This window comes from Semicossyphus pulcher, unplaced genomic scaffold (assembly GCF_022749685.1).
Source record: "Semicossyphus pulcher isolate SPU_LCO1_2020_fin unplaced genomic scaffold, fSemPul1.0.p SCAF_22, whole genome shotgun sequence".
NCBI classification, from domain to species: Eukaryota; Metazoa; Chordata; class Actinopteri; order Labriformes; family Labridae; genus Semicossyphus; species Semicossyphus pulcher.
In genome coordinates this window covers 7784848-7794838 of record NW_027211696.1, presented here as the reverse complement: position 1 = coordinate 7794838, position 9991 = coordinate 7784848, and the positions used below count along the sequence as shown (strand labels likewise).

Sequence of the window (9991 nt, the reverse complement as noted above, 5' to 3'; positions counted from 1 at the left end):
TTAACCTGATTAGAACACTCTTTACTGCCTCAAATCAGGCCGGCAGCCCGTTAATGTAATTGAGTCACATGACGAAGAGCTGACTCAACCAATGAGTGATTGCAACCAATTAAACAAATGGACTCCGTTGACTGGACAGTGATGAAAATACTGTTCCTCAGAGCCAATAGCATTCATTTTTTATGTTCTTAGGGATGTGAGAGGGACATATCTCGCGCTCTCTAACTAATTCATCCTTAATGTGGGATCAATAACACAAACGCAGGCATGTGTAAAAGGTCACTGGTCTTTGGTTTAATTTGCATTACAGTACAAATAGTAAAACAAGGCACTGCGGTCAATCAGTGAAATGTGAAGGCCGTGGAAGAAGGAAAGATACAGGAAGTGATACACAGAAAAAGAGCTCATGATGTCTCCAGTTCTCCAGGATACAGACAGAGCTGGGTGCTGCTGCGATGCGTCTCTACTCGCCTCCGCACAGCTCCAGCAGGATTTTGCGGTAGTCGCCAGACGTGTCTCCCTGCGCGGGAACACAAAGATGTGTGAGACATCAAAGGAACAGAGTAGGGAATAACTGCGGTAAGTCTTATGAAACTAAATTGATAAAAAAACTCATTAATATTCTTCAATTCTAAGACTGAGATCGTCACAGTTTGAAGCTAAATAAAGGTTTTATAATTATTCTACAGCTGATGTATTCCGAAGCTTTTGCTGACTGAAGCATCTCCCTGTCTACCTCAGAGCCTCACCTTGATGAAGGAGTGCAGAGTCTTGCCGTACATCTTCAGGAACTGCGCTTTGATGTCCAACATGTCGATCTCCGCCCGGGCGACCATAATTCTGATGAGGACAGTGTCTGTGGTGCCCAGCCCCTGAATACACACACAGACTGTTTATACTGCGCTACAGTTGAGCCCTGTTTGTTTTAAGAAGACAGCATCAGTCTGCTTTTATCATTCCATTACAAGCATGAAATATTTACCTTCATTGATTTGTATAATCGCTCTGCAAAGAATGCAGGCTTGTTCTTTATGCACTTCACTGTAAAGACAAAACAAATGAAGTTACATCAGGTGCAACATCAATCAAATGCATTCACTGGTACGAGATCAGTGTTTGCTTCTTATCTTCTGCTACAAAATAAAAGAGGTGCTTTACAATGAAAGGAAAACAAACTCCAGACAGACTTCGATTTGTTGCCAGGGTTTGAAGTTCTGTTGCACAAGAAATACCGTTTGATAAACCGGCAGCACGCTCCAGTCTGAAGTATTTGCTTTTATTTTCTGTCTATAAAGTTTGAGTTTAAACGTCTTTCATTCATCAGCATTCAAAACAAGGTTGAAATTGGCCCTAGATATATATTTAAAGAGAACATAGGCAGACCTATAGCCAGGAAGACGTCCTCCAGACAGCCAGACATCTCCCTCTTAATGCTGTCCTCGATGTCTCTCCCAGAAACCTTCTGATACTCCTCGAACACTGAAGGAGGCAAACAAAAACAGTTATAAGTTGTTGTACAGTTATAATCTCCAAGTTCTCAGTTTTGTTCTATTTGGCAGCACCTTATGGCGATAACAGGCAGTTGCGGGTGCATAAGTCCCAGATAACCTTTGTCTACGGTTGGCTCCCTTTGTGATGGTTGTAACTTTTCATTTTCCCCGCTGACGGCCGTTTGCCTTCATCTGAGCGTCAAATTTGTTTCTGTTTCTTTGGATTTCCACTTATTCTTGAAGTTGTATCTGTAGTCATCGATCTTCTCTTTGTTTGTTCAGCCATAGTAGATTACTGTTTACTCCCAACACTTGCAGAGACCGGAAAAGCAGCCGCTTAGCTCCGCCTACCCTCTCTGGCAGACCAACCACTGCTGGCTGATGGAAAACGCGTCACTAACTGGGCGCCGCTTGAGATTTTTTCTGCGAATGTTGCCACAGACACCCAGTCTGTAATAATACTATATACTGCAAATGCAAAGGCTTCCATCAGTGGGCCATAGGCTCAATCACCATTGTGTTACCTCCCTCTGTGATAGATAGAGACTTAACATATTTAATCTTCTAGATTATATCACATATACACAACACACGACGACATGAGCCAAGAAGAAAGTGATTCAACACCGATAGTGAGTGTTTGCTCCTGAAACTGCCACAAACGGGACACAAAAAGCCCCACATGACTTCTGTGGCTAATTTAAGTAAAAGGAAGTAAAATCATGTGACAAAAACAGGAATAAACACAAGGATACTAGGTTTGAAGATTTTAGCACACGTATGTCAATATACTGTATGAATACCTCGCAGCAGATGTTTGCTGTTCCTCACACAGAGCACCGTGAGGAATTTCACCTCGTCTGTGCCCCACCGCGCCTCACCGGCCTCGTAGATTTCCTGTAATCACAAACATGTAAAAAACTGAGGGTCATAAGTGAAACACATGCTTTTATGTAGAGACTCTAAAGACTTGCCTTGGCGTCTAGGACAGCCTGGGCCTCGTCCACTTTGTCGCTTTCATCCCGTCCGGCCTGCGAAGCAGAAGAAGAAGCAGCTCGTCAGAAAACGATTGCAGAACCGCAAAAGAAAAGTGACTATTTCTTCCTCTCACCCAAAACGATAAAAGAAGGATTTCACTCCAATTTCCTGCTGACATTTAAAAGTCATGTGTCCTGTGTCTCTAAAAGAATGTTGTAGAATCTGCTCTTGAGTGCACAGGAATTTCATCACATGAAATGCTGCTGGTTTCCAGCAAGATACAAGGAAGTGAACCTTTATAATCTACTGTCTCAGCTTTATTTAATTTTGCCTATATGTCATTTTTTCTATCAATTAAATCTTTGCCTAATGTATGTATACATTTACACCTGCTCAAGCTAGGAGAGGTCATGGCCCAATGTTTGCTCACCGTGAGTAAAGAGACCAAAACCCTCTGGAACATTCCTGATGTGTCTCCGCACACAGCGTCCTCCAAGCTCTTTCCATGTTCTGCCAGAGAAGAGATAATAAAGAAGTTTAAATATTAAATCACATAATTCAATACCTGTTCAGTTTGGGGCGAATGTGGAAGAATATCAATACAATGATAAATACAAAGCCACCACATACTATATTCCTATGGCTATACGTGGACGTATACACTGGCTAATAAAGGTTTAACGGCTAGTGCTGGTAGCATACAGTTTTTAAAGGGGGGGTATTATGCTAATTTCAAGCTTCATATTTCACTCTGTGATACATGTGGAGTAGCTTAGCATAATTTACAGTTAAGAAAACTCTACTCTGTGCAGGCCCTCATACAGCCTCTGCCTGAAATGACTCCGTCAGCTCTGTCCCTTTAAGAAACCCCGCCCCTACAAGCCTGCTTTCTTCTGATTGGCCAGCTCTGAAACCTGCTAAGGGGCGGAACTCAGTGTTTGAGGCGCGCCTCCGACCCTGTAGCCGTGTTACAGAGTTGTCGGCAAAGAGTAAACTGCACTTTCTTGATTTTAAATGAATGTCTGCTGCTCTTATGAACTGTGCCAGGGGCAGGAAGTTCTGCTGTGTCTTAGGCAGGTACCCAAATATAGAGTTCCTCAACTTTGTGACATCACAAAGTGAAGCTTCTGGAGAAGTCTGAAACCTGGCATGCACAGCATTCATAAAGACTTTTTTAGCAGGGGATTACTCCAACATACTTTTACCTACTGATTTGAAACTTCCCCCACATTTAGTCTGGACATCATTGTAACATTGTATATATGTCTTAAACTGAAACAGCATAATACCCCTGTCTTTAAGTGTTTCTGGCTAACTGACGAACCAGTTTTCACACTGTTTTTTGTTGATTTTGGCTCTCAAAAGCTCCTGAATCAGAAGTAACTTTGTAGTTGACTACTGTTTGTTGCAAAACAGAGCCTTTCAGATAGTTTGGTAAGCAGTAAAATAATAAGCTCAAGCGGATTAAAAGCTCAGGACAGCTGCAGATTGTTTGATTTCTGAATAATGAAGTACTTTCACACAAAACATTCATGTGATTGAAAGTAAAAAAATAAATATTAAAGGCTTAGGAAGGAAGGGTTCAGTGAAATCAGTCAAAATAATTTCAGTTTCATAAATACTCTTTACTAATACTATTGTGTTAGTAAAGAGTCGGCTACGCTGCTAAAACAGGAACACAACATGTACATGTAAGTGATTGCAACACCGCATCTGTTTATGTTACATATTAAAAGCCAAAAGGCTAAACTCTGGACATACTTGTGCGTCGTGTCATTGCAGCCACAGAATAACATATAAGCAATAAACCAGCACATAAAGAGCCGCAATGGCTTTCATGAATAATTCATGCCATGCACTGTTGTCTAATAAAGGAGGTCAATGAATCTTCTAACAGACACCAGAGGGCTGGTCACTGATACACAATATCGGATATCATACACAACCCATAGGCACCGACGGACACTGAGACGCACCGCGAGCAGATAGAAAGAGAAATTCTATTTGTAGAGGTGCACACTTACCTTTCTTGTAGAAAGCATTGATGGTTTGTATTTCAGCGTTCGTCCTTGAAGCGAGAATATCGATGAGAGCAGCCTCCTCTGTCCCAGCGCCCTGTGATGAAGGTACAAGAAGGTATGAAGACAAAAAAGTTCATGAAGCAAAGGAAACATTGCCTTAAGTTTATAATTGTATATTTTATCTTTCTTTCAGACTTCCTTACATAGTCTATTCACTTCATCACGAGAGCATACAGAAAACATATCACAAGTACAAACTGTTATTTAAAAAGGTGTCCGAAATGAGCTTAGCACTGATTCTAGCAGAAGTTGCTCAAACTGGAATAAACTGTGTATTTGTTGGGGACTATTTCCAGCTGCGGATGATTATTCCATCTGTACTGCAGCAGAAATGTTGACATGGGATTGATTAAAATAAACTACAGTGCCCAGGTTCATTGTGATAAAGGATCATGTGACACAGTGGAATAATGTGTCCAATGTAGCTTCATTGCACAGCATAAATCCAGCTTTGACTAATGAGCGGACAATGATTATTAGGGGATGTATCCATTGCTGGCTTTGGACTTTTAATGAGACTTGTTGACGATAGCTAAGCTTATTCTGTAGAGGCAGAATCAAGTAGATGCATAGCTCTCACCTTCATTGCATATTTCAGCTCGTAGGCATCGTACACAGGTGCCAGCATCAGCAGACCTAGAACAACGCTCTGGAAGTTCCCACTCAGCTCTGAGGACAATTCGTCAGCCAGGTCCTGCAGGAGGACGAGAGCAGACGGATGCTTAAATTATTTCAATAAAAAAGACACCTGTAATGAAAGCTGATTATCTTTCACATAACAACGGGTTTCACGTTCTGGTTTTGAGCTGCCAGCGTGGACATGAGAAATGACTTCACACATTCCAGCAGCAGGACTCGGGTCCCCGCTAGAGGGTGTGGTTTCTGGACACAGAGGGGCTGTTCCACACGGCGCCTCTGTGTGACCACATGTGGGCGTCGTCATGGGGAACATGACTCACTCTTTCTGCCTGTGAGGATCCACACAGGCTTTGCTTTCCCTGCTGCTTCCTCAGAGGAACTTACAGATAACTTTATCGACCAGTTAACGGACACAGCAAAGTTATTATCTAATCCTGTCGATACGATAAACACCCCCTGCTTCACTTTTAGTTAATATATTGATGCGCATTATCACAAAACAAAGAAGCAGTCAGTGGGAAGCGTACCTCTGTGGGTTCAGTGTACTTGGTTTTTAAAGAGGGATACATTCCCTTTTTCCTACAGACTACAAGGCCCTCTCTGTCCTGGTGTTTGTTTACAGGTGGCAGTCATTTGTCCTTTATGGTTAATGGTTAACTCGCACATTATCAGTGCTATGTTAGCACAGAAGAGCCCCACCTTAAGGGAAAAATTATGAGAGACAACACAATGGAAAAAGAGGCTAGAATGACACAACCACTACTGCTTTTTAAATTCTTCTGCTGCTCTATCTGTCTTTCATTTCCTTCCTCTGCTGTGTGCATGTTGATTAATAATGAAAAACACTTTATGTCATTCACAAACAGACTTCATCTGCTGCATTTAAGTACAGATCGGGCAAAACTCTCACCTTCCCCACAGCTTGTTTGAAGGCCTCTTTGATGCGCTGCCTCTGGGCAATAGTACGGTGTGAGAGGACCTCAATGAGAGCTGCCTCGTCAGTGCCTGCAAGAGAAAACACAATATAAAAGCTCACGTGTCAAGGATCATATGTTCCTTTGTTTGTAGCTCAAACAATGAACATTACGTGTAAGACATAAAATCTGGCAGCAGCAGTGCAACCTTTGAGACAATCCAGTTGTTTGTTGGCTTCTGCGTAGCAACCATCTGTTTGTAATAGAGCTCAAACTCGAGTCAGGAGGAGGTGATTGTGCTAGCAAATGCTAACCGCATCAACATTCCACGCTACGAATGAGCTGATGGTGAAAGAAATGTGTGTGATACATAGTCCTGAATGAGTGTGAGGATGCAGCTCTTTGAGTGGCACATACCAAAGAAGTGTAAACCACCAGGAGATTACTTTATTACAGCTTTATGCTCTGTCAGCAAAATTCAGATATCCCTCCATACAGGGAGCAGAGAGGTGAGGTAAAGTACAAGGAAGCACTCAGCAGAATGAATGGAAGAGGAAAATAGGAAGCTGCTATGACAACACTGAATGTATTTAACTTCACTTTCCTGGAGAAGAGGAGGAGGCAGAGGAAAAGAATAATTATATTTTTCCCATGGAGGCTCAGTCTTAATGACACAGCTCAAAATATCTTTGGCTAATGATGGCTTCAGGATCACTCACCGACTCCCTTCATGGCTCCTCTGAGCCGCTGGGCATCTGCCTCCGGGTCAAACCCCGCTGCCTCGGTCACTGTGCCACGGTTTCCAATCTGGTCATTAAAGACATGATCACAACCAATTATGTATTAAACAGGAGGAAAATAGACAGACGCAAGATTAAATCTCTCTGAGAAGTGTTGTGTTGAGTTTTTCATCTGCCGAAAGGGGAAAGTTTCTCTGCGGATCGAGGTTCAAGGCGTGCACATATAAGCATGACTTTCTGACGTCCCAACAAGTTCGGAGGCTGATCATGTATTTACAAAAGCTTGATGAAGAAATCTGACACTTGTAGCACATACACTAAGAGCAAACTTTACAGGGAAGTATGAGTTAAACTTACAAAATATCAATATTTGCTTTAATGCTTGTGTAAATTGCTACACAGCACAGGTCTTTATTTATTTACATGTGAATGAAAAAGATGCTTGTTAAAATTTGAAAATGCAAGGCACTCAAACGTCTCGTTCAGAGTTATTCACTGCAAATTTGTGTCATTATATTTATTTCCTTTATAAGCAGAATAATTTCCTCAACTAGGATTTTAGTCGAAAAGAAAAATCACAATGACGAGTGTGATTTTGCCATGCGTGAATATACATTATATAATGCATTTTTCACATTTGTTAATTGGCTGAACTTCTAATAAATGCTTTTAACCTCAAAAAAGTAGCATAAGTGAAAAATTGCTCTTTTAAAAGAACATGTGTGAATGGCTGCTGAGCCACATTCAAAACCACAGCTGAACAGCAGAGTAACTACTGGTGATGCAAAGACATGTAAATTATGCTTCCTACTAGTGGTGTAGTGATACATCCATATGAACAATATATTGATTCACTGATCAACGATTTAACATCATTTTGTGTGTTGATATAAATGTAAGTTCAATGGGTTAAAATGGCATCTTGTTGATATCAGTATAATAGTATTGTCATCATAATTGATCGTATAGTCATCAAATCTGCTGTTTAAACCCTGATATATATATGACATGGCTGTTGCCTCTTTTCTCAGCACAAATGTGGAACAGCAGTTCTGGGACAAACTTACCGCTGCCATTGTAGAGTGGAGAGGAAGGGTCTGGATTTCCAAACTGGAGCTGCAGAAAGCTGTAAAAAATAAAATGAATTAAAATAATGTCGCTTGCACAATGATTTATTTCTAAACAGACAACGTAGTGGACAGCAGGTCACCAGGTTTAGTTGCCTCCGTTTTGTAGTGACCCTCATTAACCTCTGATCAATATTGAACGCAGTTCATCTCCTCAGAGATGGTTTCCGTCACACACATTTGGTCTTGGGCTCTTTTGTGTCCCACGTCTGTGCTGTCGTCCTGGAACCTAATCTTATTAAGCTCGTGTTTGTTTGGACACACCTGTAATTACTCCACTGCAAGGACAGGTAGAGGGGTTTCCTGACAGCAGGGATCAGATTACCCATTGACATGGTTGTTATATGTGTGTCAAAAGTTAAAATCCTATTGAGAAGACCTTTCTATTTAAATAGCATTAGCGCTGCATTAAGTGCTCAAAGCCCTTATGTTTGCAATCCCACATGACCTTTCTCTATTTACACTAAAGCATAATGAACATTTGTATAACCAATCAGACAGTTAACTGGATCCCTCTGCTGGAATTTGACATTGGAGACATTTACTAATAAAACACAGTGACCAGAAGTCTGCGCGTAGATCAGCAGCCACACCTGAGTGGTGATGTAAATACAGGGCAGGTGACTCCTACACACACACACACTTCAAACCATGTGTGTGGACCGTAGACGTGACTTAAAACAAACTGGATCCAGTTTCTGCAGAGAATTGTGACACTCTCTTAGCCCCAGTTATTAAAACAGGTGTCAAAACAGAGTGAATCAAAATTGTAGTAAATATGTATATTTCAAGATTTGAAGGTCACTTAAATAAACCTGTCTAACATGCACCTTTAAGTATCCTTGATGCAATATTAGCATGTTACAAGACTTTTATTCTCAAATGCATTATTAAGTTATTAAGTGCAGTATATTTTTATGGAGAGCAAGTGATCGGATCAGAAACTTTCAACGTCAGCAAGTTCATTTGAAATTGAGCAATAGTAGGAAAGGGTATTCCTCTAAACGTTAAAAGAAAAGAACAACATGTACATTAGAATAATGTTTCCTTGTGTAAAAAAACAACACTGTGATGTTCAAGATAGTTTAACTAAGTCTTAAAAATGAATAGAAAAGTATCGAAAGTGATTCAGGAAGCAGAGCGGTAAAGAGTTCACTTGGCGTGAAGTTGTTGGGCACACCCAGCAGACAGACAGAGCTCCAACCGCTACAGTGCTCTACTCCTCTCTACTCTGCTCTGTGCAAAAAGCACCTCGAAAACATGACTACCCCGCGTCTGAACTACACCTTACCTGTCCTGAAGACAATTTACTCAGTGGGGAGCCCGACGAGAGGGTAAAACGTCACAAAACCAGGGAACTACAGCTTATAACTGTCAGCTGCCCTGACGTCCCACCCACTAGGATGCAAATTTTTATCAGGGTCCTCCCTTCGCGTGCGCAGTCTAACGTGCACGCGAGCTACTGCTGCATTTAGGGAGAGTCGGCAGAACGGGAGAAACGGGGAAACCTCCTTTCACGCATTACTGGCATACTTGTAGTCCCGAGTTTTAGACTATACATCCACTACAAAATTATTTCAAAGTTGAAGTATTTATAGAAAATGTATCGAGTTACATATTTAGGACAAAGAAGGGAAGCCTGATGAAAAAAAAACGGTTGAGCTATTTTTTTTCTTTTTAACTACCCGAACAGTTCATGTTGAATCCTATTGTAACGGCCAGCGATGTGACTTTGCGGCCATTTGTTTTTTTATACTCCTTTGAAATTCTTCACGCTATATGGTGACTAGATTCTTCCTGAAAAAATCCTAATATATCTGACTTCAAACTTGAAACTGGTGATGACGTTTTTTTCAGGTTTCTTGTATACATGCTGCGCGCTATGACTTGAATGCAACCACACGAGGGGGAGGGGAGGCTGCAGCTGCACTCTGAACTACAATACCCATAATTCCGTCCGCGCGTCAACAGCAACAGCTAGGATGTTGCGATATCGCTGGCAGCCAAAGATTGCTGTGGTTG

General features: G+C 41.4%; 1 protein-coding gene across 1 annotated transcript; it reads right to left on the bottom strand.

Annotated features, from left to right (window-relative positions):
• Positions 1-272: 272 nt before the first annotated feature.
• On the bottom strand, positions 273-9354 carry anxa4 (annexin A4). Its single transcript, XM_069673310.1, has 13 exons — positions 9261-9354; positions 7910-7968; positions 6822-6909; positions 6099-6193; positions 5130-5243; positions 4493-4583; positions 2899-2978; positions 2465-2521; positions 2294-2387; positions 1384-1479; positions 983-1041; positions 750-872; positions 273-520 (listed from the first exon to the last, which is right to left on the bottom strand). The coding sequence occupies exons 2-13, from the start codon at positions 7916-7918 to the stop codon at positions 464-466; spliced, it is 963 nt and encodes a 320-aa protein (XP_069529411.1). The 5' UTR covers positions 7919-7968; positions 9261-9354; the 3' UTR covers positions 273-463.
• Between the last annotated feature and the right edge of the window lie 637 nt (positions 9355-9991).

What these genes read in the sequence shown, in the direction of transcription:
- anxa4 (XM_069673310.1), bottom strand. An exon ending in AGGAGCCATGAAGGGAGTCG is followed by an intron (nt 6,194 to 6,821) that starts GTGAGTGATCCT and finishes TTTCTCTTGCAG; the next exon opens with GCACTGACGAGGCAGCTCTC. An exon ending in CAATGCTTTCTACAAGAAAG is followed by an intron (nt 2,979 to 4,492) that starts GTAAGTGTGCAC and finishes CTTCTCTGGCAG; the next exon opens with AACATGGAAAGAGCTTGGAG.